This window comes from Musa acuminata, chromosome BXJ3-6 (genome assembly GCF_036884655.1).
Source record: "Musa acuminata AAA Group cultivar baxijiao chromosome BXJ3-6, Cavendish_Baxijiao_AAA, whole genome shotgun sequence".
NCBI lineage: Eukaryota > Viridiplantae > Streptophyta > Magnoliopsida > Zingiberales > Musaceae > Musa > Musa acuminata.
Window position 1 is genome coordinate 7,440,604 of NC_088354.1, and position 27,949 is coordinate 7,468,552.

Below are 27,949 nucleotides of genomic sequence, written 5' to 3' on the forward strand. Positions count from 1 at the left end.
ACGCAAGACGAGGTCTAAATTGACCCATCGATCGGGAGTGGGATGCCATATCGGGCCTAACAACACCATCGGTCTCCCAACTTTAATATAGTTCGTCTTACCGAGGCTTCTCGGAAGCTTCTTGCATGCTTTCTTTCACGTCGAGAAATTAAAGAGGCCATTTTCCTGATCTTTTCTTTTCCAGATTTTTCATTTACCTCTTCGTTTGTCCTCACTATCTTAAAGGAGTTCTCACTCTTCAGTATCTTAGATCATCATCCTGGGATGGGATGATTCAGAGAAAAGGAGAAGGGGAAAAAAATAAGAAGAAAGAACTAGCAAACCGAAACGAAAGGAGGATAAGAAGTCGTAGTCAAGTCCTTTTCCATTCCCACCTCACCCTCATCGGTGGTGGGAAGTGAAGGCCGACATCCCATGACAATTAGTGGATCGTACCCTTATCGTTCTCACATATAATCGACAGTGATGTCACTGTATCTACTGTACGCTTGCAGCCCAACCTTTTGATCCCTGTTATGTTAGAGATCGGCTATTATTAGTTCCTGCTCGGTGCGTCTTAACTCTTCCACTCGTAAGGAATATGATGTTGCCACGTACACTAAATGCTGCATCGATATCGAATGTGGTGCACATTATCTGATTTGTAAGGGACCAAATCATGCATCGGAATTTTAAGGGATGATTTAGTCCGATGGAAAATTAGATCTCAACTTGAAGCCATCACCACTCATGTGTACATTATTGATGAGTTTTTTTGCTTCTCACACAAATAATTCGATGAGGATGAAAATTGTTATTGTCTTGATGTCACCGATTGGGAATCGACACAGATTCTATCTCGAAGGTGTAAGCTCGATGGCTCGTGTGATAATTATGTGATAGGACCTGAGCTAAGGAAGGTCGGACTGAAGTAAGGTGGATTATGTGTCGAGCAAAGGTGACCTAGGCCTCCTCGAGTCTTCTGGAGACAATCCAACGTATATGTTGGCTTTGCTAGGGTCCCTGCACAAGTGGTCAACATCGGGGAGTTCCCAATCTGATCTCTCCGATGGTAAAATTAGTATAGTTGGAGTATGAATAGTAAAAGTTCTCTCTTCGACCCTCTCTTCAAACCCTGGGGATTGACTTTTATACATGAGTAGCCGATGGATGAAGGTTGATGATTGATGAGGTCGTGCCCATATGTCCTTCGGGAGCTCATTTATAAAGACGGTCAATCGGTATAATTCCCTGTGGTGCATCATTAGTGAGGAATGATTGTAGGGGTATCGTTTTTCAATGTTGACGTCGGCCCAGGATAAGCGAACGACGATCGCTTGTGCCAGGCGATCGAAAAGAGGGTAAATAGACTTGTCACCATGGGTTAATACTCTCGACGGCCGGTCTATAATGCCTTTCTCGAAACTATGATTGATTGGTGATGGAAGGTCACCTCATTGCTACTTGTTGTTGGGAAAGATAGACGTGTGGGTTATTTCGCCCATCTCATCGTCTAGGTGGTAGTGGGTCATCAAGCGAATCAATCGGTTAAAAATTAATCTTGATATTAAAAAAATACAGATTGATATTATTTTATTATTTAATATTCGAGAGATTATTGTTCCCTAAATCATAAAAAAAATTGAAGAGGGTGAAAAAAAAATGTTGATATCATCGTTAATAATCTTATAGAATGACAATAAGTTATAGTTTAAAGATGATAACAAAGCAAAAAAAAATCTATTATTTATTCTTATTATATGATATATCTATAAAATTTAAAAAAATGATACATTTATGATTAGCATGTGCGAGTGGAAGTTGTTCATATGCATCGTATGAATGTAAATGACGAGGACAATGGCTTGACCGATATGACCCGACCGTTGACTTCACCGAGTCTCCCGCGTTCGCAAGCACGATGCTCTAAAGTGGGATTCCATTTCCACGTCCGGCCTAACACCGCCCTCGAACAACAATAATGAATGCTGCTTTCTTCCCTTCTTTACTTTCGAGGAAAGGAGAGGGGAGAAGAGAACAAGCGAAAACGTGACGGAAACGAAAGGGCAATAGGAAGTCGCGTAACCCAAGTCTCGCAAACACACCGAGCTTTCCTTTTCCGTTTCCACCTCGCCCTCGTTGGTTGTGGGAAGGGAAGGCTGTCTTCTCCAAGACAATTAGTGGATCTTCTCCCAGTCATTCTCGCACCTCATCGACGGTAACATCATTACATCGGCTTCGCCGGCCGGCCTTCACCTTTCGACAACTTTGTCTTCCATGTTTGATTTATGAAGATGTATGGATCAGCTTTGCCGTGTGGGGAAGCGTCCCTGCACTGCACTCAAGTCGGTGAAGGGCACAGAGATCCTTACATAGGCTTCGTCATACGTTTCATCAACCATAATCCGATCAAATATCCGAGTGTCTATCAGATCCTCAAATCGAAATCAGTCTCATCGACTGTCGGTCCACAGGTTCACCACAAAGATTTGTCGAGCGTGGAAGGGAACCTTTGTGGAATGACACGACCACAGGGCATTGGACCTGCTAGCATGTGTGTTTATATTGGGCCAAGTCGGAGGCTCGACTACGAAGAATGCATCCCCTACTGTGTTCATCTGGCCCCATCCTTATCATCTGCGTGATCTTTCGGCATGTTGGGTTGCTAATGAAATGGATTTCTTTGTGGCATTATCTTCTGTTGCAGAATACGACCAGTCTGCATATTTCAGAATGCAATCATTTGTGTTATCATGCAATCACAAGCGAAAGAAATCCTCACCGATCTATAAATTCCATCGTAGACGATAACGCATGGTATTTATGGGTAGTGTATGAGCAGCGTAGTAGCGCCAAGCCTTCGTCTCCATCTTTCTGTCATCGATGATGACGTTACTTTAGAAGAGCACGTGATCCTAAATTGTTGCGACTCGCCTCTTCCCAATCGACTCTGCCCTGCCTTCCTGCCAACAAAAGGACGCCATTCTTTCCTGCACTTCAAACGCACAGCCACAGCAGCAGCAGTAGGTGCTCTAATTTTCCTGGTTTCTTGTTCTACCTGTCCTCTTGGTCCCATAGGCTTGGACTTCAAACCAGCAATTCGTCTGGCCTTCGAGGTCACAAGAAAGTAAGGCTTTGATCCACGTGAAAGCAGAATTCGGTGCACTCCCCTACAAACGTCGTTGATTCTACCAGTTTTGGAATGATATGACACACAATACCGCTGATTAATAGAGTCAAATTATATATCGCGATTAGCACGCGGTGTTATGAACGCATCCCCCGTCTTCCTTCCATCGTCTACCCTTTCAGACATACCAAGCGGTCACTGCGACCGTACAGCGACGGGGATTTGCTGAGACCGTGTTCTACTTAATTTCCTATGTATCAACTGTATCAACAGAGAGAGAGAGAGAGAGGGGTGGGGAGCTCAATGTTGCTGCTGTGTGTTTGCTCCGATTGTGATCGACTGGACCATCACGTGAGATCGGACAAAGCGAATCATACGCTGCCAGTCCACTGCGACTCGGAGGACCGAGCAGCTCATCTTTGATTCCATGATACACACACATTTGTCCACATTTAAGTTTTTACTGGTAGTATGCTGTAAATTAGTTTATCCCCTCTTATTATTTTCATGTTGTTCTGCAGTAATATTTGTCTTCTTCTTCTTCTGTCTGTTTCACTGTCTCTGTTCAAGATGAACATGACTTTGCACAGAGTATTTTTGTGATTTATCTATTTCTGGTTAAATTGATCTTAAAATTTTTTTCTCCCGATCATTAAACTCTATACAAAGCAATTAAATCGATACCATTGAATGTGCAGTTTATAATAATGTATTTTTTTTGCCCACATTTTTCCCTTACATATCTCATCTTATCTAACCATTCCAGTTATAGAGCTCGTTAGAATCCTTCCATAAAATCATTATAATTTTCTCCTAAGATGTCGACCCCCCCTATTCATACTTCTATTTGCTATTTGAAATATAAGTTTAACTTGTTTTAGTGTAGTTTTTGATTGTTTGAGTTTGAATGAGATAACAAAGGTACTTCTCATGTCAATCTCATTATGAATTATAATTATTGATAATTTAATTATGTCAAATCTATAAAACTAATTAGTTGAGGGCATTCCCGACTAATATCGTTACGACGATCAAGTTTGTATTAACTTCGGATTGATTCTTGAAGAAAATTGTTTTTGTGCGATGACGATATGTCTAAACTAACTAAACTCATTTTTTAGTGTTAAGATATCGATCATATGCCATTCACATTATATCGATTTGTCGATATACCAATCATATCGAGTCACACTATCATTTATGTATAGAAAGCATCCAAAGTGTGTTTAATTGTTGTCCTCTTCCATATTGGATTGAATAATAATAAATAAATACTTTATTCATGTCTCTTAAATCGAATGGAGAAGTGTCACTTAGTGATCCACTTTTACGCTCCTCGATTCTTTTTTTTTCTCTTTTATAAAAAATATTTTTACTTTTTCATCTATCATGAATGGCAGAAAATGTTTTCTCCCTGCAAACAACACAATTTTCTTATTCGTTCCTTTACATTTAATGCATTAAAAATGTGTTTTTTGGTCTTACAAAACACCAAACACGGAAAAGGTCCTGAAAGCATCGTCACTCCCTGGCGTCTTTGGTCTTTAAGCTCCCATTTTACTCGCCATGGCCGAACCAACCAGCAGAACCCCCCTGGTCGACGTAGCTTCCACGAATAGGATTGCGGGTCCCACGGCGGGGAGAGATGCATCACCCAGGAAAATGGGAGGCCGGCTGACTCAGTCGGTCGCGCGGGTCGGGTCGCTTTATATCGCTGCCCTCGGCAGCATAAGCGAGTTGACAAACGTCACCTTCTCTTCCCACTGGCTGACTCCTCTTCCCCGTCTCACTCCCTTATTCTTCCTAAATCCTCAATTCCGAGGGTTTTCTCATCGCGGGAGTAGAAAAATCTCCGGCTTCTCGCTCTTCCCCCTCGCTCCAGCTCGGTCCCCGGCGACGGCTCGGGGAAGAACACCGCTTCCGGGAGCCAAAGGTACGGCCTTTCCCCATCTCCCCGTGTCTCACCTTCCCCCACCTAACCCTCTCCCATTTAGGGTTTCTTCCACAGATCAAGATTCCTCTCGCGAGTCTTCTTGTTCGAAACGCTTGATCTTTGATCTTCCGACGTGGTCGGCGTCCAAACTGTCCTAATCTTTTCTCTTCTTGGATTTTTCTTGTTTCTTTTTCTGTCCGTGCGTTTGCCAACCGAACCATTTTTCGAGAAATGGTCGGATCTTGGGAGGTTCGAATTGAAACGAAAAATTGCTGATTTTTTTCTTTTCTTTGTATGCTTCTTGGTTGGATTAGGGTTACTTCTTGCTCTTTGAAGGTTTGATTTTGGTCTTGGAAGGGTTGCCTTCTTGAATCTTTGATGTTCTTTTGCTGCAGGCATCTAGTTCCGGTTCCATGGTTTGACTAGAAACTGGGTGGGGGGCAGAAGAAGGCATGGAAGGAGACGAGCAGCATCAGGTCGTTCTGGCATGCACCGTCTGTGGGGTTTTCTTCTGTGTCCTGAGTCCTCTCAGTTTTTGGATCCTCTGGGCTGTGAATTGGAGGCCGTGGAGGATATATAGGTGCGATCCTTTTAAACCTTGGATGCTGCTTTTATTTTGTGTGGTAGTGGCCATTGATTGTCCGTTGTGGCTTTTTGCCATGGAACAATTCTGGCACGAGCACGAGCACGATCATGCTCGATTTCTTGAATTGTTGAACTCACCAGTGGATCTTGTGGTATCTTTGGGTTATTGTGATCTTCCTTGGAATTGCCAAACGGAGAATCTAGTCCATATATCTTTCGTTGACAGGGTATATCATGAGTTAACTCTTCTAGAGTGAGATCTTCATGCCATGCGATATACGCAGGACACGTAATGGATCAAGTAGATGGGTTTTTCCAGAAGCTATCAAGATTTGAGATTGCAAACTTTCTGGAACAGCAACCTTAATTTTCTAACTCTGGCATCCCATCTGTTAATACATCACGGTGCTTGCCACTTCATGTTCGCTTTGCAAACTTTGCTGCTGCAAAGTTCTTGGAGACAAGGATCTATTTTCTTGTTCATGCTCATAACTGGGTCAGTCTAAAGTGCTTGTCATGAAAATAAATCTATGCAACTTTTAAGGCGTTATACTCCATGATGTCCAAGAATCTTGACCCTCTAGGAATCTATTGGAAATGTCCACCAAGAATCTTGACCCTCTAGGAATCTATTGGAAATTATGAGCAGCAGTTAGGAGAGTTTGGTTTTCCTTGGACCAGAGTATCTTAGTTTTAGGCTTATAAGAAGGTGGTACAAGATCATTAAAACAGCATGAACGTGGAATGTATCACCTTTTTCTAATATAAAGCTTCTGCATGTGTTTTTCTCCAGCCAGTGGAAGTCTTGAAATCATAATGGTTGTGAAGAGGGTCCTGTATTAGTTGATTATTGCTATTGTCAGCTTCCCTATTTTAGATTATTGTCTTAACTCATTTTAATCTAGCATTTCCCCCCTGATACCATGTAAGATTGTTGTTGGGTTGGGGGGGGGGGGAGGGTAGGATCTGAATTAATTACGTACGTTCAATCTTTGGTTTCATGACTATGCAGTCTTTGATTACTCATCAAACTTCTGTAGTTTGATAGACTCTGGGTGGTCCACAACAAATTTGAAATGCTGACACATGATACCAAATTTTGTTACTTGATTTCTTTGGTATACTGTTGCATGAGGACTGTTGGCTACACTGAAATTATCTTGGGATTTAGTATGTCTTTAAACAAGTTGGCATTGTCATATTTTTGCTTCTAATGAGCTTATGTACAATCAATGGTTATGTTTTCCTTGTAGAACTCTTGATTGTTACATTGACCAATATGACATCAGATTTTGCTTCATCTTCAAGTTCAATGGGGCTGGGCTATCGTTCATCCTACATGCATGGTTTTAGCAATTAAACTTTAGCTAATTGTGTAAACTATTAATTTGTACTTCTTTTTAGTCTTTTGAAACTTAGTATTTCAAGTGGTTCCAACTTCTGTGAGCCAAACTAGTAATCTAATTATTGTTCATCGTACATAAGTTAATACTTCTTGGTTTGATCAGTTTCTATTCTTACTCAGTGGGCCCATACCTTTGTCTGTCTTACATATGCCTTTGGTTATTTGTTCTAAAGTGAAAATGACTTGCTGTTATTTAGATGGGAGATAATAGATCATGTGCTTCAGTGTTAATTTGCAATAATAGGTTGCTTTAGTATGTAACTTTGAGATTTTCCTTTATGATGTTGCTTTTCCTTGCCATTCTGGAAGGCATAATGTTTTGATTATTTTTTTGAATATGCTTCAAATGGGCTGTTTTGGTTTCATGAACTGGAGACAAATACGACTATTAGATCTCCCCATCTTTCAAGTTGGCCTCCTAATTGGTCTGGCAGGTTTTCAGATTTGGCCATAATAGCTTGATAGGATTTCTGTAAATTTTGTGTAATTCTTAAATGCTTCTCTGTCATGTTTTTTTTTAAAATTTGATTCAGTATTTTATATTGATCTATACTTTTTATTTGATGAACTACATATCTGATTGTAATAAATTGAATTGTTTGCCTTTTTTTTAAGAAAATGGTAATCAATTTGAAGCTGCAATTTGCCATGTGACCTGTAGTTTTTTCTCTTACATGATACTATGCTGACTATTGACTGCGAATTGTTTCTTGTCATTGGTGTTTATAATGTATATCTTTTTTTGTGTAACCTTCAGTTGGATATATGCAAGAAAATGGCCAGATATCATACAAGGGCCCCAGTTAAGTGCAGTTAGCAATGTGTTGTCATTTCTTGCATGGGTGATTGTTCTTTCTCCCATTGTCGTGCTAATAACATGGGGAGCTATTGTTATTGGACTTCTGAGACGGAATATAATCGGTTTGGCTGTAATAATGGCTGGCACGGCTCTTTTGCTGGCATTCTATTCTATAATGCTTTGGTGGAGGACACAATGGCAAAGCTCAAGTATGTATATCTCTCCAACTTTTGAATATTGTAGTTGATTTATTCAATTATTTTTAGATTTCATGTACATGGCACTTGATATTATGTGAATCACTAAAACCATTAGAATTGTTCTGGTACTGCAATTGCAGTTAGGAATTTTGATCTATAAGTTAGGCTTCCTTGTCTGAATAACTCTTGTTTCATCAGGTTATCCTTTATGATCTGTATCTGAGTTCTTAATATCTGTATTTCATTCCATTTCATTCATGTAGTTGCTTGCTATCTTCTTTACTTATTCTTTTGGATTATAAGCATTCTTGATTTCATGGGTTTTTTTGTACCCTTTTTTTTATAGTAGTGGCTTGCCTTGACTTCTTTTGCATGTTATTGTTGGATGATGAAGGGAGTAAAACACTTTTGGCTGAGTTGCACTTTTAGTTAGTGAAGATTATCTGAGATGGATTGCCAGCATTAGTTATGGTTAGCAATGTGTATGGTGATATAGATTAGGGAAAGTATAGTAAATTACTCTTTGGAGATTGATGCGTTGCCTGTTGAGCATGTATAGGCTCCAATGAGATTGGTAACAAAGTACTAACATGCTATAACTTGGACATGAAAGTGCCTAGGCATGTTAGCAGAGGAGGTGCAAGTGTGCTGATATCCCTAGGTCCCTACCAACTCAAGATACAGAAATTCGCTCAATTTTTCATACCACCAAGTTTAATCACAAGCTTCTTAGATAAGAACTGTCCTTGTTTGAGATACAGCTGACAGTAATATTATAGGCTAATATTCAATTGCTGTAAGATCTATTTGTCTGCTCATGCCATCAGTGAGGCTTCGACTGGGAATCCCTTAGGTTGCCTCCTCTTAGAACAGTAAATTTACCTTTGAACACTGTTTGCAGACTGCTGAATAGGTCCATTTGTCAGGAAATTTATTTCTGAGTTTGAGACTTCTTATTGACCGTGATAATTAAGATTGAGTCTCATGGCCTCTGTTTGCTGCACTAAGTTGAGAGTTCTGCATTGCAGGGGCAGTTGCTTATCTTCTTCTTCTGGCTGTAGCATTGCTTTGTGCATATGAGCTTTGTGCTGTCTATGTAACAGCAGGTGCAAGTGCTTCTGAGCAATATTCACCCTCTGGATTCTTCTTTGGTGTTTCTGCAATTGCACTAGCCATCAATATGCTCTTCATTTGCAGAATGGTCTTTAATGGTAATGTTTTCAGATTTCCTTCTAATTTGATCACGTTACTATACTGTAAATGATGGAGCTGCAAATGTATACACTTTAATATCTGGGAAGTGTTGATGTTACAATTGATCACATAACTAATAAATGTTTCATATGCTTAGGAAGTGGATTTGATGTGGATGAATATGTTCGAAAGTCATATAAGTTTGCATATTCAGATTGTATTGAAGTTGGTCCTCTTGCTTGCTTACCTGAACCTCCAGATCCAAATGAGTTGTATATGCAGAGATCCCGTAGGCAAGTTCTGTTTATTTTTCAACGAAGGATTCATTAATTTTGATGACCTGGCTATTTTTGTTGGATATGTTTGTGCCAGATATTCACATCTTCATTCTTCCCTTTGAACGCGTTTGCACAGGGTCTTACATCTAGGAGTTCTATATCTTGGTTCCATGATCAGCCTTGTTGTGTACTCTGTCTTATATGGTTTGACAGCAAAGGAAGCACATTGGCTGGGTGCAGTGACTTCAGTTGCTGTTCTGGTTCTTGGTAATGCTCACTCTAATATTGTCTCTTCCTTTGTCTCTTATTCTATGTGAATTTCTCATTAAAACTCATCAATTCATTTCATTTTGTGATAGACTGGAACATGGGGGTATGCCTGTTTGCATTTGAGCTAGTTAGAAGTCGGGTGGTGGCATTATTTGTTGCTGGAATATCCAGAATATTTCTTATCTGCTTTGGAGTTCATTACTGGTATACCTTTATCTTCAGTTCGTTTACCCCATGATATACTGTGAATGTTAACAATATTACATTTATCTTGTTTATCTTAATTTCATCTTTCAGGTACCTGGGTCATTGTATAAGTTATGCTTTTGTCGCATCTGTGCTATTGGCTGCAGCTGTTTCTCGTCGTCTGTTTGTCTCAAACCCACTGGTTGAAAGGAGAGATGCTTTAAGAAGTACTGTAATACGATTGCGGGAAGGATTTCGGCGCAAAGGACAGAATAGTTCTTCAAGCTCTTCTGAAGGATGTGGATCAAGTGTGAAACGAAGTAGCAGCAGTGTTGAAGCAGGTCACCATATTACTGCTATTGAGGATATTTGTGGAAGTAACTCTCATTGTGCAAGTGGTAGCAGTAATTGGAACAGTATGCTTTTTGGTCGCTCTCGTAGTTGCCAAGAAGATGTTAATTGTGACAAGAATGTTGATTGCGGGAGTGCAAGCTTAGCACTACGTAGCAATTCATGTCGTCCTGTTGTTCATGATTCTGAAATGATCAGAACTGCTGCTGATAGACATCTTGATCACAACAGTTCTCTTCTTGTTTGTTCGAGCAGTGGCTTAGAGAGCCAAGGCTGCGAGTCAAGTGGATCAGGTGCTACTTTAATAAATCATGCTGGTTTGGACTTAAATATTGCTCTAATTTTTCAGGACAGACTGAATGATCCAAGGATCACATCTATTTTGAAAAGAAAAGCTGGACTTGCAGACCATGAACTGGCTAGCCTCCTTCAGGATAAGGGTCTCGATCCAAATTTTGCTTTCATGTTGAAGGAAAAGGGTTTGGATCCTAGGATCCTATCCTTACTTCAAAGAAGCAGTTTGGATGCAGATAGAGATCATCAAGATGCTGCAGATGTTGCAGTACCTGATTCAGGTAGACTGGACAGTACTGTCCCAAATCAAGTATCTTTATCGGAAGAACTCAGACAACGGGGGCTGGAGAAGTGGCTCAACATTTCCAGGCTTATGATGCATCAAATGGCTGGTACTGCTGAGCGTGCCTGGATCCTTTTTAGTTTGGTCTTCATTGTGGAGACAGTTCTTGTGTCAGTTTTCCGGCCAAAGCCTGTTACGGTTATTAATGCTACACATGAACAGGTAAATTGGTGTATGTCAATTGTTGACTGTTCATGATTGGACTTGTTGAAGTAGCTTCATTTGTTACTTATCATATTGTGTTATATTTTGTTCTTATTCTTTTATCTGCAGTTTGAATTCGGTTTTTCTGTTCTTCTTCTGTCACCTGCTGTCTGTTCGATTATGGCGTTTTTATGGTCTCTACATGCAGAAGGAATGTCCATGACATCTAGACCTCGCAAGGTAAGCTGGAAAAATATGATTGTTTCATTTTCTCCCATGGGGAGATCACATAAGTTCAGTACCTAGAATGTTTCTTCCGTTATATATATATATATATATATATACCTTGTTTGAAGGCTGTGAACAGAAGTACTTTTCTTAATGTAATATGAACTCAGTAATTGATGGGTGTGATTTTCAGTTATCTGGTTTCTTGATTCAGGTTAAGATTTTTACTGCAGATACACGAACAATTGTAGTTCTTGAATACTATTGCTTATTACAAAAAGTAATCTCTTATATTATTAGCAGAACGTCTCTAAAGGTTAAAGTAGTACTGTCTACTTTTTCTATTTTGCTTTGTACACTGAGCTTAGATACTATATTTCTATAATTTTATTTAATGTATAATATCATACATGCTTAGTCGCTTTTGTAGCTTCAAGTTTTTTTAAACTTTCATTTGTTTAATGTGATGTGCCTTTTTTGTTTCTGACTCCTCTAAACATTTGGTCCAAGAATAAATTTTATAGTTTTTTCATACTAACTGATGTGCTTTTTGTCTAGCCTAACTGTTAAAGTAAAGCATTTACCTATAGTCCTTTTCCTTTTTGCAAGTGTTTTTATTATTTTTAGCTGGATCCTTCCTGACTTCTTTTTTTGTGCTTCAGTATGGTTTCATCGCATGGCTCTTGAGTACATGTGTTGGCTTGCTTCTCTCTTTCCTAAGGTACACTATTTTCTTTTCTCATGATGGACCTTTATGTGTTTGTTTTCTATTTTCATCTAGCTGTAAAGTCATTCTCCACAATTAAGTGTAATATACAATTAGTAGGAACCCATTTGGGTATCTTTGATTGAATCTGTGGTTGGTTGGTTTTACAAAATACTTGGAACTAGAAAAATGATAAGCTTTTCTGAGTAACTTTTGATGTTTGCCACTTATTGGGCTAATGCCATCTTAAAAAAACAAATGCTACATGAGAGTTTTACAAGTAGGTCACTGTTGTGAGTTGTGCCAACATGTATGCCAAATATAGTGAGCTTTAGGTTTCTGTTAGGTTCTGAGATGCTTGTTTCTGCTAGTTATTTTGTCACTCATGGAATCATTTAACAAGCCAACTTTCAGATTTTTACTCAGGTCACATGGATATACTATCTTTTTATATGAAACCTAAGCAAATGAAAATAAAGTATGCTCTCAAATCTCAATGTTTATTTCTTAATGGAAAAGCTACATTTTGAATTACTGGTATCTTATTTGTGCAAGTTGAAATGCACAGACCAATGTAGTACAATGAGATAAGGCCATGGACCGGCATGGATTCAGCAGCCGAAATTGAGAACCTTGAATGATCATTCGTAAGCATTACCATACCAAAATATCACCAATGTGCCAGGATCATCCGCCGTCCACTATGTAATCAGAAAAACTTGAAGAAATAAAATACTAATGTTCATCAATTATATGGACAAAAGCAAAAGATGATATGCAAATTTAGCGATGATGGACTCATTTATCATATTTATCAGTGAAAATGATGGATTTGTGCCCTCCGATTAAAATAGGTGCCATTGGTCTTTTTTTTTTGGACCAAATAAGGTTTAAAAGTTAATATCTGAGGTTTTTTATCTTGAGCTGAGTTCTTCTTAGTTGAAATTGATGAACTTGTTGATTATTAGAGCCATTCAATTTTAAGCACTTACTATGGGCCTATCATGTGATACGGCTGCCATTTGCCTAAGCGCTTGTTATGGCACCCGTTATATACTGTTTCATGGCACTGCTGCAATCTTAGCATAGCACATACATTTACAAACCATGATAGCAGTTGCTATGGTCACTCTTTGGAGCAATGGTTATGCCTGATGTCTGCAATTTGCAGCAGATGATCATCGATCATGCACTGCATCTGGTATGTGATCTATCAGCAATCTATATCTTAATTTTTTCTGCTAACCCTTGGATCAATTTATGGTGACATTCGCTGCACTCTATGAGATAATCTACTTTGTCCGATTGACTTCATCAGGAGATCCCTATGGTATGGAGAGACCCTTCACACAAGTGCCAATCTCAATTCAAGTAAAAGGAACTAGTGTGCTATTCTTGCGAAAACATCTGGCATAGCCATTTTGGCCTGGTCTCTTTATTGTGTAAAGTCTAAAGCTCCCTTCCTCTCCCATTCGGTTGAGCCCTTTCATTATAAGAAAGAGGAATTAGTTCAAAACATTTATCACCAGGCATTTAGTTTCCATTGACTGTGAACATTGGTTGTTCATGTTGAATTAATGAATGCAACCACTGTGCCATCAGAAAATGGAAAAAAAGGGAAAAGTTTAGGTTGATCAGAATCCGATCAAGGAGAAATTACTTGCTTTTTGTTTTCCATTTTTGCAACTTTTTCTTGTATTCATTGGTCAGTGGAGGCATGACAAAGTGCCACAGAGATACCATGAGGGCTGTTATAGAGGCTCGGTTAAATGACTTCCATCCCCTCTCCCTTTTCTCCTTCTGTGTGTTATGCACATTTTATGTATCTGTTTTACTTCTGATGGACAGTTAATTTTATATGGACAATGTTTTGCAATTTTTTGCAAATTACTTATGTTTGTGTATATTTTGTAGCAAATCCTCTCTGATACTAGGATTGGCTTTGACCTTCCCGCTCATGGTGGCATGCCTTTCTGTTGCTGTTCCCATTTGGAAGTGTAATGGTTACCGTTTCTGGATATCAGGAGACCTTGAAAATCATGCTGACAGTCGGCAGTCCTCTAGGAAGGAGGTCAGGATTTCTGTTTCTTCTAACTTTGAATCTTACACATTCCCCATTTATGTTTCATTCAAGGTTATGCACGAGTATGAGAATATGCGTCATTGATAAATGCTAGTTTAGCTTCATTTTTCTGTTCTTCATATTTGATAGTTATTTAATATCAAATGGACCCATACACTGGGCTTACGAGAGCAATGCATCTAATGGTAAATGAAGTTTCTTCATATGGTTAATATCAGGATACAACTGATTTGGGATCTGCTGATAGTAAATTTTTTTTCCAAGGTGCCATATGATAGTATGGTTTTAATTCTCTCTTCCTTTCTGTTCATTCCCCTCCTCACCTTTTTCTTGTGGGTGACATGTTAGCTGCATTCATTCTCTTTCTGGGACCGTTCTCATCTTCTTGCCATTAGATTTCTCACAACTCTGATTTTGTGACTATTCTTGTTGACTTGTTGTTATACTTTCAACATGATGTGTTTCTATTGTAGATTGTTCACATGCCTAAACAAATTGAGTAAAGAACATTGTGTATAACAATGTAAGATACAGAACAATTTTTAAATAACTTGGCCATGCTTGAGCACACTGTACAACATATAATGTACTGGTGAAAAGTGGCAATTTTAATCCTCGTAGCTATTTGAGGTCTCACATCTATAGCTAATGCAGAAGTCGGTTCATGTTCTGTTGGTTCTTATAAATGGCCAAGTAAATCTACTTAGCAGATGATTGATGATGAATGTATCAGAAGTGTCAGTAGACTCAAATATAATTTTTGAATCATTGCCAGCATGATTATGATTGAATCTATCTCAGAATATAAGATGTGAAGTGCCATCTTTCCTTTTCAAAGCTTCTGTATGCAGATTTATAAATGAATGTACTGATTATCGAGTATTATATTTTTTTTACTAACATGTCCATGGTTCTTGTCTTGTTTTTGTTGTTTGTTTTTCTTTCAGCGCATCCTGCTTGCTCTCAGCCTATTCATATTTATTGGATCAGTTGTAGCTCTTGGTGCCATTATATCTGCCAAGCCTTTAGATGATCTAGGCTACAAAGGATGGAATGTAGACCAAAACAGTGCGTACTCTCCGTATACAACATCTATGTACTTGGGATGGGCACTAGCTTCAGCAATTGCTTTGATGTTTACTGCTGTCTTGCCTATTGTGGCATGGTTTGCAACATATCGGTTTTCACTTTCGTCTGCTATATGCCTTGGCTTTTTCACAAGTAAGTAATGTTTCAATTTGCATGATGCTGCTACACCGTCCATGTATATGCCATGTCTAGCTCGCTTTGCATGATGCCTTACATGACTCGGCATCATCTTTGGTGAAAGCTTGTAATAAAAGTTACTTATTTTGCTTTAGTTGTTCTTGTTACCTTCTCTGGCGCATCATACTGGGGGGTGGTGAGTTCGCGAGAGGACAGAATTCCAATGAAGGCCGATTTTCTTGCTGCTTTACTTCCATTGATATGCATTCCTGCCTTTTTGTGTCTCTTCACTGGTTTATATAAATGGTAAGCAAATATGTCTTGGCTAGAGTCGTTTAGCTGCATCTCGAGACACTGAAATATGAGATTTTCAAACTTGATTTGCAGGAAAGATGATGATTGGAAACTTTCCCGTGGAGTTTATGTCTTTGTCGGCATTGGGTTTATGTTATTGCTTGGTGCAATATCAGCACTTACATGTTTGATAACACCTTGGACGGTGAGTGTGGTTTGAAAATTGTTGCTACATATAATATCTTATATATTTTGTTTGTGATGATTATCATTTTTTATAAGCTTACAGCTATTTATTGCATTTGACAGGTTGGGGTTGCTTTCCTCTTAGTTATACTTCTTATCCTCCTTGCAATTGCCGTAATTCACTATTGGGCATCAAATAACTTCTTTCTGACAAGGACTCAAATGTTGTTTGTTTGCTTTCTTGTTTTTCTTCTGGCTCTGGCTGCATTTATTTTGGGGCTTTTTGAAGGTGGAAAATGTCATTCACTTTTGGTATTTTTATTAATAATTAGAACAATTTTTTCCTAAGTTTTTCTTACAAGTTGAGAAATTAATTTCGTTGCAGGCAAACCATTTGTTGGTGCATCTGTAGGATACTTCTCTTTTCTGTTTCTGCTAGCAGGGAGGGCGTTGACTGTATGTTATATAATCCTCTTAAAAACTGTTTTTCGTCTCGTCTTAGTATTCTTCTGTATATCATATAATTTTATCCATAATCCTGTTCATACTTTCTTTATAATTTGTTTCCCGTTGTTCATGACACTAATTATTCTCTTTTTCCTCTCCATTATCAGGTGCTTCTTTCACCCCCAATTGTTGTATATTCGCCAAGGGTTTTACCAGTTTATATTTATGATGCTCATGCAGATTGTGCAAAAAATGTTAGGTTTGTCTAAAACCACTTTATTTGGGTTAATTTTTCCAAATTAAATATAAAGTTTGCTTGATCATCAGATATGTATGTTTTTCTTTTTCTTTTTCCATGTTTGATAACCTATTTATATTTTCATCACTGACAATTTGATTCTTTTCAACAGCCATGCGATTCTTATTTTATATGGCATTGCTTTAGCAACTGAGGGATGGGGTGTCATTGCTAGCCTGAAAATATACCCTCCGTTTGCTGGTGCTGCTGTATCAGCTATTACTCTTGTTGTTGCCTTTGGTTTTGCTGTATCCCGTTCTTGCCTGACATGTAAGGTAGGTACATTCCTGTTCTGGATAAGGGTCAGCACGAGCATACTTCTGAATACTCCCTCTTATTTTTCTTGTTTGTTGTTATAGTCTTAGCCTTTTAGGTACATGCCTTCTACTTGTCTGCCCTGCTAATAAATGTGTTGTATTTCCAGATGATGGAGGATGCTGTACGCTGTCTTAGCAAGGACACTGTTGTGCAGGCAATTGCACGATCTGCCACAAAGGTGAGTCTTCGGCCTAGAGTAAATTGTCTCTGAGGTTACCTTGTAAGTTTTATAACTTTCATGTTGTTTTTTTATTTTCTATTTTGTCCAGATTTTGTTTCTTTTATTCCTGCCTTTCTGGATCTTTTGTCTTCATAGGCCCTGCTTCTGTATGGGTTTCCTTAAATATTTCCTTTGGAGAATGTTAATCAAACACCATGAAAATCCCATCGGAAAATCTACTTTCAAATCCCATCATTCAAATGACACATTCATAAAAAGTCAAGCTAAACACCTTTAAAGTCCCACCCTCACAATCCTGTACTACATTTCCACCCTCATGAAAATCCCTTGTTCAAGTTAACAAGGGTACTCAGAGAATTGAATCCCAAGATTCATAACCTTTCAAATTCTTATCCATGTATCCAATGCCCGACAATCCCCAGTCATTTACAAATTTTGATTCATACTTGGCATTTGGAGAAATCCCTGCTTGGAACTTCTGTAGAGGTCCCATGAAATCAATTCCCCATCCCAAAGAGATCTTAGGGTTTTGTCACTTAGATAGTTATCTTGTTCGTCTTTATGTTTTTGGTTGTTTGCATTCATCCTTATGTGCCAGAATTTATATGCACATATCCACTTATATATGTAGATGTATCACACTAATATATTTCATATTGGACTGTTGAGGTCTTTTAGAAAGCATGTACAATTGGCACTTGCCATAATATTTTTGCTTCTTGCATTAAATTATCCTGTTAGTTGTTTTTGTGGCTTTCTATTATTCCTCTAACTTATTCCAAATATATAAATATGTAGAACTTGTAGCAAGGTGAATCGTGTGTTTTGATTTTATGACCCATATTTAACCATGACTATAAAGTCATAAGATATGCTGGGCTATATCCTATTCTATTTAAAATTCTTCTTGCTTTTAACTTCAAATAAAGCTTGTTTCATCTTAGCATGTTGTATTACATGTCATGTCAAAATTTTAGCAATTTCTTTATCTTGAATTTATGTACATTACTAGTAAAATAATACCAATTTATTTCATTTGGTGGGAAGTACAGACTCGAAATGCATTAGCTGGTACTTATTCAGCACCTCAGAGGTCTGCCAGTTCAGCTGCTCTTTTAATTGGTGACCCTACAGTTACACGGGATAGAGCTGGAAACTTTATGCTTCCAAGAGCAGATGTCATGAAATTGAGAGATCGTCTCAGAAATGAAGAAATTGCTGCTGGTTTATTCTTTTGTGGAGTAAAAAATGGCCTCATGTATCATCGTGAGTCTTTGAGTGATGCAGACTACAAGAGAAAAATGTGTGCACATGCACGAATTCTGGCATTGGAAGAGGCAATCGACACTGAATGGGTATATATGTGGGACAAGTTTGGTGGTTATTTACTTCTTTTATTGGGTTTGACTGCTAAAGCTGAACAAGTACAAGTAAGCAAATACATCACTTTAAAACTTTGTTAATGATATGTCTCTTACGTTCGTGCTTTAATCTTGTGTCAGGATGAAGTCCGCCTTAGACTTTTTCTTGACAGCATAGGCCTATCTGATTTAAGTGCCAAAGAGATTAAGAAATGGATGCCTGAAGATCGCAGGCAATTTGAGATTCTTCAGGAGAGGTGAGCATTTTGAAATAGTCTTCCACATCTATGTTATGTCTACATTGAATGATTACCTTAGTTGATATGCTGATAAAAATGTTTGTTATAATTTTGCAGCTATATACGAGAAAAAGAGATGGAAGAGGAAATCTTAATGCAGAGAAGGGAAGAGGAGGGCAAAGGAAAAGAAAGGAGAAAGGCACTATTGGAGAAAGAAGAGAGGAAATGGAAGGAGATTGAAGCTTCTCTTTTGGCTTCAATTCCCAATGTTGGAAACCGGGAGGCTGCAGCTATGGCTGCTGCAGTGCGTGCTGTTGGAGGCGACTCTGTTTTGGATGATTCTTTTGCTAGGGAACGCATATCCAGTATTGCTTGCCACATTCGCACAGCAGAATTGGCTCGCCGAGCAGAGCAGGTTTCCTTTTCTCTTACAAGCTTTTTCTATAAATGTGAAAATATACTGCAAATTTTCCAGAAAGATATTGTCTACATCAACTAGATGTGCTCTTAGAAGGGGCCAAAGAATAGGACAGTTTAAAGATATCTGAAAGTGATGCTGGACTAGAATTTGCAAAAGTATTGTCATCTAAAGCTCAGGAATGCAAATAAAATTAATGGAACCTGTGACCTACCCATATGTAGTTTGATTAATGGCACAGTACCCCATGGTGCAATCCACCATGTGCCCTCTTCTTGCCGGGAGCATGGAATCGCCTTCGAGCAGCTGATATTGGACACTGTCGCTACTGTCATTCACTGTCGCCTCTGTAGCACCGCCGCTGTCCTCCCCTGTACGCTTCCTCCTTTTCCTCCATCTCCACCGTCTCCTCTTCTTCCTCTTCCTTCTTCCTTCCTTGTCCACTGGTCCCTCTTATTCCTTCCTCCACTAGTTCCTATTCTTCCTTCCTCCATCGGTTCCTCTTCTTCCCTCCTCTACTGGTTCCTCTTCTTCCTTCTTCCTCCTTCGTCCTCTTTCTCCATTGCTTCCTCTTCTCTCCTTTTTCATCCTTCCTCCACTGTGGCTTCTTCTTCGCCTTCATCTTCTTTGTCTTCAAAACACCGGCATGCTATGTGTAGGTATGTACTGGTGTACTGTGTCAGACACCAGGTTGTACCTGTATGTACCGGTCTGGCCAGGGACCGATGTCCGGTATGTGATATGATATTCCTTGATATATACACACTTACCGAGTTAGGGACAAGTTTTTATTGACAGAAATTCTCCTTGTGTTAGAACTTAAAAGTCATTGTAGTCTTTCGGTGCTCATAGTTCCTGCTGTTTGTCAATCTTTTATATAATACAAGAAAATTGTAGGTGAATGTTATTATTGAAGCCTTTGATAAACATGCGTGTTGCAACTTGTGGTGCCTTGAACTCTGAAACAACACATCTTGTTCCAAATGGCAATCTTGTCTAGACATGTCCTGACCAGATACACCTGGTTGATGTAGTCATATATATCATGTCTTTCTTTTGCCTCTGAAATGTATTCATATTAGAATATATGTTAAGATGTTACTTATTTATGTGTTGACCGTGTAATCGCTAACCTTCAAACATGAACTCCACAGACTGGCATCCAAGGTGCAGTATGCATACTCGATGATGAGCCTAGGAGTTCGGGCAGACATTGTGGGCAGATTCATCCTAGTCTTTGTCATAGTCAAAGGGTTACCTTCTCCATTGCCGTGATGATTCAACCTGAGTCTGGTCCTGTCTGTCTATTAGGAACTGAATATGAAAAGAAGCTCTGCTGGGAAATTCTTGTTGCAGGTTCTGAACAAGGCATAGAGGCTGGACAGGTTGGTCTCAGATTGATTAGCAAGGGTGACAGGCTGACAACTGTTGCTAAAGAATGTAGTATAGGCTCTGCAAGCATAACAGATGGAAGGTATGAGCTGTCAGTGGAGTTATCAACATTACTTTTTTTTTTCTCAATCTTTGCATTTGATATTCTTCAGGAGCTTCAGTTCAGAGTTTTTCATATCAGTATACTTGTATTATATTCATGGCCATAATACAATCTCCTTTAACCTGCCTGTTTGGTGATGCAAATTTGTACTGATCTACAGGTGGCATATTGTGACGGTGACTTTAGATGCCGAATTAGGTGAGGCTACATCCTACATAGATGGAGGTTATGATGGATATCAAAGTGTCTCACTGCTTCAGGGGACTAGTTGCATCTGGGAGGAGGGGACAAGTGTCTGGGCTGGAGTTAGACCACCTGTAGATTTGGATGCATTTGGAAGGTCTGATAGCGAAGGTGTTGATTCTAAAATGCAAATAATGGATGCTTTCTTATGGGGAAGGTGCTTAACAGAGGATGAGATAGCTGCACTCCATGCTGCGGTCGGCACTGCTGCATATGACTTGATTGATCTCTCTGGGGATGTCTGGCACCTAGGTGATTCACCTTCAAGGGTATGTCAGCTTTTCTTGTTTGTGTGAACCAACTTTACTACTCTTTTGAGCATGATGCGCTTTGTCATGTTAAAACTATACATATACCTCTCCTTATTGGCTCCGTTCCAGTCATGCTTACATTATCTGTGTTGATTTCTTAAAGATGTTGGGCCTTTTTCAGGGGACATAACTATAAGTTGTCTTAGGTTCCAGATTCTTGAACTCTAACATGATCGAGCAAGTTCCGAAATTGGATTTCTGTTAGATAGCTGACAGAAAGCATAGATTTCTATCAAAACACATATTAATATGGATATTCTAGGGAGAATAAAATAGAAGGAAAAGATGCATCTAACTGTCCCTTCAGTTCTAGATGTGCCCTCTTACATGTAGTGGCAACCTTGTTGAGACTTTGACAGTCTGGGGCTTAATCACCAATAGCAGCCCCCTAGTCTAATTTACTGAAGCTTTCTGCTAAAATTTTTCAATCAACCAAGGGTCATGCGACTTAGGGATACTTTTCTATATCTTTGTTAATGCTGCAACTGACTCTTTTGCTTGTTTGATAAGTGGGTGATCATATTATCGTGACTATTTCTTTTAACAGTAAGCCAGGATTTAGGAATTCTTTCCCTGCTTGTATTATGGTCTTGCTGCAGTGGTATATATTATACATATTCTGTTTCTTGCCATTGCAAGCAATGTTGTGCATGAAAAACCAGGAGATGCTTGATTGAGTTGTAGGCACTTCTGAAAAAGGAGTTGTTTCGAGCCAGTTCATGCTTATCTGTGTATTATGTCTTAGCCAAGTACCTTCATTTCTAGATGTCTTTTTCTATTGTCAGTTTTCATAACTTGCCATATGCTAGTTTATGTTAAACATTCACCCGAAGTCCTTTATGGATTCTTTTCAAGCTCAACTCTTTTAATGCATGGTGTTGCTTCCTTTGTGGCTTTTCTAATCAGGATAGACTTATCCCTTGTTGCAAGTGTCCTATATTTGACATAAACTATTTTATTTGATAACTATTTTATTTGATAACTATTCTTGGCATATTTGACACAGTTAGCTATTTTATTTGATTTTTTATTTTTATTTTTGTACTCTTTTTCTGATTATGCAATATAATTTCATTGCAACATATACTGTCATACGAAACTGACTTCTTTGCAAGGATTAAAGTTGGTGTATATTTTATCCCATAATGGATATGCACCATTAAGAATTTTGGTACATATATGAGTAAGGAGTATATAGTAAGAATGATTGGTTAGTTCATTTGGGTTCAGCATCATTATAAATTGTATCAGAATTTGGTCTGACTCAGAATTTTTTGTATATGATCATAAAATAAAGGAATAGATAGTGTACTGGAGGGATGCTCTGACTCTATCTTTGAAATCTTTAGCTTGTTAATCTTAAACTAAAATGTTCCTATTCTAAAACAAATTTGTTCCACATTCTTGTTGCAATTGGAACTCAGGAGCTGTTTAATGGCGAATGATTATAGTTTTTCTTTGTCCACTTTTACATAAAGTAATGCAAATGCTTATCTTTCCATGCATGTGACACCTAAATGACATATTTGCTAGCTATTTATTCTTCTTATTTAACTATTCCTTCTAAGGTTTTTGATCTATGCCCTAAAATTATATAGGTAGATGACTGGGAAAGTGAAGAAGCAGAAGTGGAACTTTATGACAGGGAAGATGTAGATTGGGATGGTCAATATTCAAGTGGCAGGAAAAGGAGGTCAGCACATGAAGCTGTGACACTTGATATGGATATCTTTACCAGAAAACTGAGGAAACCTCGGTTTGAAACTCAAGAGGAAATCAATCAACGTATGTTATCTGTTGAAATGGCTGTCAAAGAGGCTCTTTTAGCTAAAGGGGAGACACATTTTACTGACCAGGATTTTCCTCCAAATGATCGTTCTTTGTATGTGGATCCAGTAAATCCTCCTCAAAAGTTGCAGGCAAGTATTTTGTCCATTGATTTGTCTCATGGAACCTTTAGCTTAATTAAAAAAACTTGCTATCGTGTTGTCTTACTGTTATGCCTTCTAATGCTTGTTCACTACTGCAGGTTGTTTCTGAGTGGATGAGACCAACTGATTTAGTGAAAATAAGATGTATCAGTTCTCGGCCTTGTTTATTTTCTGGTTTTGTTAACTCCTCAGATGTTTGTCAGGTACTGCTTATTGGCTACCGTTATCACCAAGAAACTTTGGTTTTCAACTGTTGTCTTTTCTTTATGTCTAAATAAAGAAAGATTAATAATGTTAATGAATTACTGTTTCAGAATCTCCCATTAAAATTATTGAAATTTTGACCTCCCTTGCAGGGTAGATTAGGTGACTGCTGGTTTTTAAGTGCTGTTGCTGTTTTAACAGAGGTGTCTCGTATATCAGAAGTAATAATTACACCAGAGTTCAATGAGGAGGGAATATATACAGTTCGATTTTGCATTCAGGTACCTTTTTTGCCTCTATCGAAAGCACTAGTTTTCTTAGCTAAGAGGGTTCAAAACAGGATAACCAGTTTTTTCCCCTTCCTGTTAATAAGATAAGATATCTATGCTATCTTTTCTCTTTTTAACTTTTGGAAGCATCGTGTACACCTATTTTGATTTTAATCTCATCTATAAACTTTGTATGCTAAAGTTGTGCTTCGTATGTATAGTTTAATTCTGCTCGTTTAAATCCATATTTTTTTACTTTATGACTTTATAGTTCATGTCTATATTCAAAGCTACTTAAACTCATCAAACACAGTAATTTCATCAACAGATAACGTGCACAATGCAGTGTTTTCATAAGGCGCTCACTTAGCAAGGTGTTTTGATAAAGTGCTGCTCCGAGCAAGGCGTTTTGATGAAGTGCTGCTCGGGCGCTTGCCAGAGCACAAGTGCCGGACGCCTCGGGCAAATGCCCGTGTGAAGTTGGGTCTGGGTTCGAGCGTGGTTTGATTGAACGAGCAAGTTGGTTCAATCGAACCAACTAATGTACCCTAACACAAAACCCGCATCCGACCCACTGAGACAAACCATAAGTGAAACCCTACGGCTGTCGCTGCCACTTTCATCCACAGCTTCGTCCACCATCGCTGCCTTCATCTGCAGCTTCGCCCGCTGCCCTCTCCTTCCCCCACCTTCCTCCACAACCATCGATTACTCCTCTTCTCAGTTCCCTCTTTAGAATTGTTATGCATTGATTAGAGTTGTTTAGTACTATATTGACCCACTCTTTAGAATTGCTTAGCATGGTTCGCCTTATCGGTCCATATCGGTGTATCGACCAATCGTTGGTACGGTATGTATCGATCCGTACTAACGTATTGACGCATGGTATGGTAGGGTGTGCCGACATATCGGTACATACCGCCCACATCGGTCCCTTGTCGGATCGGTATGTACCAATATGCCCATATTGGGCGGTATACCGTGGTGCGACGAACCTTGCTGTTTAACATCAGTTAGAAACATTTTTAGCATAGGTTTCCATCAGTAGAAACCCATTTAGCATATTTTTGTTTAGCCACATATATCACATTGATATGAAAACATTGTGGATGTGTCATTGTTTATATAATTTCAATTTGATATGTCAGTTTTATTTTTATGATCATATTTATTTTTTAAAATTTAATATTTTGGAGTTAGCTCGAGCGGGCGCCTTTCGCCTCTGGCGTTTCGGGACTTTGGCGCCTAGCGCTTTTAAAAACATTGGCACAATGGAAGATTATCTTGCAATTGCTTATAATGATTTAAATTGAATAGATACATGTTGACACTTGATGTAAACCTATGATAGCTTACCACAGTAAATAAATAGCATTAATGAATGATCTTAGCGTAAAACCAAATTAATTTCTATTAATATCCTAGCCTTGATTCTCATTCATTTATTAGTGTTGATGATCAACATTTTCTAACCTTTTACTGTTTGCAATGTGCTTTGGTCTTAATGAAGATTGGTCTAGATACAAGTTTACGAGTGCTGTTGGTTTCCTTATCTGGTATCATATTTTGTTATCATTGCCTTTTCCCCTTGATCACATCTGTTGTTGTAGAAACCATTCGCTTATGTGTGTTATGCCAATATTTCAGTATTGTTCATTTCATGAGTATGGTAGTTGGTGAAAAGTCTGACCTTGTCCATGTAGGGTGAGTGGGTCCCTGTGGTAGTTGATGATTGGATTCCTTGTGAATCTCCTGGAAAACCAGCATTTGCAACTAGTAGGAAACGGAATGAACTCTGGGTTTCCGTCTTGGAGAAAGCTTATGCCAAGCTCCATGGTTCTTATGAGGCATTGGAAGGTGGGCTTGTCCAAGATGCACTAGTCGATCTTACAGGTGGAGCTGGGGAAGAGATAGACATGAGAACTGCTCAGGCACAGATTGATCTTGCGAGTGGAAGGTTATGGTCTCAGTTGTTGCATTTTAAAAGGGAAGGTTTTCTACTAGGTGCTGGTAGTCCATCAGGTTCAGATGTACATGTTTCATCAAGTGGAATTGTCCAAGGACATGCTTACTCAATATTGCAGGTATGCTGAAATTATTAACATTGTTTCCCCAATTACTCTTTGCTAGATATGCTGTAACCATATCTTCTTTCTCAATTGGTGATCCAGGTACGAGAAGTAGATGGCCATAAGCTTATTCAGATTCGAAATCCCTGGGCTAATGAAGTTGAGTGGAATGGCGCTTGGTCTGACACATCACCTGAATGGAGTGATCGAATGAAGCATAAGCTCAAGCATGTACCTCAGGTGTTTATTCAGCCAATTCTTTTATCATGGTCTTTTTTAATTGGTCTTATATGTTGTCATTTATAATGCTGGCCTGCTAACAATGTGTTACTTGAGGAATTCTTTGATAGTAACTAGGTCACATTATCGTGACTGCCAAATACACATGTAACAAGCTTCTTGTGCAAATTTTCTGACTATCTCCTTGTTCAACAGTCAAAGGATGGGATATTTTGGATGTCTTGGCAAGATTTTCAGATTCACTTTCGGTCCATATATGTTTGTCGAATATACCCACCAGAGATGCGCTACTCTGTCCATGGGCAGTGGCGTGGCTATAGTGCTGGGGGCTGCCAAGATTATGAATCTTGGCATCAGAATCCTCAGTTCAGGCTGAGAGCAACTGGGCCTGAGGCATCTTTCCCAATTCATGTGTTTATCACCCTCACCCAGGTATGTATATGGTCATTAATTGCATATCAACATCATATTGCAGGTCCGATCTAATTATTTGTTCTCTATGCATTTATTATTAGGGTGTGAGCTTCTCCAGAAAGAGCAATGCATTCAGGAATTTCCAATCTAGTCATGATTCTTCATTATTTTATATTGGAATGAGGATACTCAAGACTCGCGGACGTCGTGCTGCATACAATATTTACTTGCATGAATCAGTTGGTGGGACTGATTATGTCAATTCAAGAGAGGTATCATGTGAATTGGTATTGGAACCTTATTCTAAAGGATACACAATAGTGCCAACAACTATCCAACCTGGAGAAGAAGCACCATTCATACTGTCTGTTTTTACAAAAGCATCAATAACCCTAGAGGCCATATGAAACATAAACTCTCTGAGGCAGTTACATTTGTAGATATGGGTCAGGGCTGCATCATTGCTAGAGTAGCTTGGGGCCTTTGGGACTCGCAGGCTTGCCAGCAGGTCAAGTGTGCCACAAAGTAGAAGAGATGCCAATCAGTGGTATGAGTTCTTTCTCCATTCATCTAATTGTCAATGATCAGTTACCTCTTCTTGGTTAGCATTTATATTTACACAACTAGTTGCACATATCAAGTCTTCCTTGGTTTAGCATGATCAAAGCTTCAAAAAAATTTTATCTAAAATATTTTTTGGAATTGCCACTGTAAATTTTAGGGATCTTGTTTCTGATTCACTACAGCTTGCTACTAATATAGGGGAGCATATCAATAGCTTTATCCTGTTAATCTCTTTTCATTTTTGTTATATGATATATCTTTTAAACTAAAATTTTCAGAAGTATGCTATCTGCTGCTCGGTTCTGAAATGAAGTTACTCATATTCGTCTCTTATATCATTGTAACAGATTGGATTGGAGCTGGTATTGGTGCAAATCGCAGCAGCTAATCCCTGCTGGCAGAAATCATGCAATTGGCTTATATTTCTTTTGGAGAACCATGCAGCTGTGCTTGAGTTTTTATTGCACATGATTATTTTGTTTTGCATGACAACCGCATAAGTACGAGGGTGGTGTACTTGGATAAGCCGGTTGCCTTACCAGCTCGTTTGGCACTCCTTGACCCAGCTCGCACGGCGTCCTCGGCCGAGCTTGTAAATAGCGGCAGCGGCAACCTGGTTTGAAGAAACAGGGCCTGATCATGATCAAGTGTAGGTATTGTCGATGATCATGTATAGAAATTAGAAAGGGAAGAGGCTTTTATTAGCAAGACAATGAACATTGTGTTCACGAGGGGGATGCAGCTGAAAATGCAATGGTATTAAGTTCCAGCTCCAGCTGCAGTTTTGTAGTTCCCATTCCTTTCTTTTTTTCCCTTTTTTGTTGCCACAGGCATTTGTATTAATGTTTTCTACGAGTAATTTCGATATCTATGATGTTTAAACAGGGCCTCCAATTGGAGTCGTGAATTATTGAGTCATTTCTTTCGAACTATTTGATCCATTGTGCTTCGGATTGGTTCTGTTGTTGTAATCGTGGAATTATTACACTCCAGATCATACCTAACCCGTTCAATTCATAATTTTATGATTACCGACTTTATAATTTGATTCCAATTAAAACCCTCTTCTTGTGTTTCTTTTCGGTTATTTTCTTCTTGAATCATTCAGGGTTTTCCCCTCGTCTTCCCACGCCGTTGCTCTTCCCTCCCCTAT

General features: G+C 38.8%; 1 protein-coding gene across 1 annotated transcript; it reads left to right on the forward strand.

Annotated features, from left to right (window-relative positions):
* The first annotated feature begins 4,864 nt into the window (after window positions 1-4,864).
* On the forward strand, window positions 4,865-27,737 carry LOC103987364 (calpain-type cysteine protease ADL1). The gene is made up of 32 exons (XM_009405649.3): window positions 4,865-5,042; window positions 5,438-5,622; window positions 7,790-8,040; window positions 9,060-9,242; window positions 9,383-9,518; window positions 9,640-9,770; window positions 9,863-9,977; window positions 10,071-11,109; window positions 11,221-11,331; window positions 11,982-12,040; window positions 13,940-14,096; window positions 15,056-15,329; window positions 15,470-15,620; window positions 15,702-15,813; window positions 15,918-16,083; window positions 16,180-16,250; window positions 16,409-16,500; window positions 16,652-16,814; window positions 16,964-17,035; window positions 18,091-18,468; window positions 18,541-18,656; window positions 18,756-19,053; window positions 20,211-20,530; window positions 20,712-21,063; window positions 22,704-23,024; window positions 23,135-23,239; window positions 23,393-23,521; window positions 25,213-25,593; window positions 25,681-25,818; window positions 26,014-26,250; window positions 26,334-26,779; window positions 27,144-27,737. Exons 2-31 carry the CDS (start codon window positions 5,495-5,497, stop codon window positions 26,637-26,639), a joined length of 6,492 nt encoding a protein of 2,163 aa, XP_009403924.2. The 5' UTR covers window positions 4,865-5,042; window positions 5,438-5,494; the 3' UTR covers window positions 26,640-26,779; window positions 27,144-27,737.
* The last annotated feature ends 212 nt before the right edge of the window (window positions 27,738-27,949 follow it).

Bases quoted from the DNA above. Each gene is read 5' to 3' on its own strand.
- LOC103987364 (XM_009405649.3), top strand. From the start codon at position 5,495: ATGGAAGGAGACGAGCAGCATCAGGTCGTTCTGGCATGCACCGTCTGT. The intron at 8,041-9,059 runs GTATGTATATCT...TCTGCATTGCAG, and splicing joins GACACAATGGCAAAGCTCAA to GGGCAGTTGCTTATCTTCTT. The intron at 18,657-18,755 runs GTGAGCATTTTG...ATAATTTTGCAG, and splicing joins TTTGAGATTCTTCAGGAGAG to CTATATACGAGAAAAAGAGA.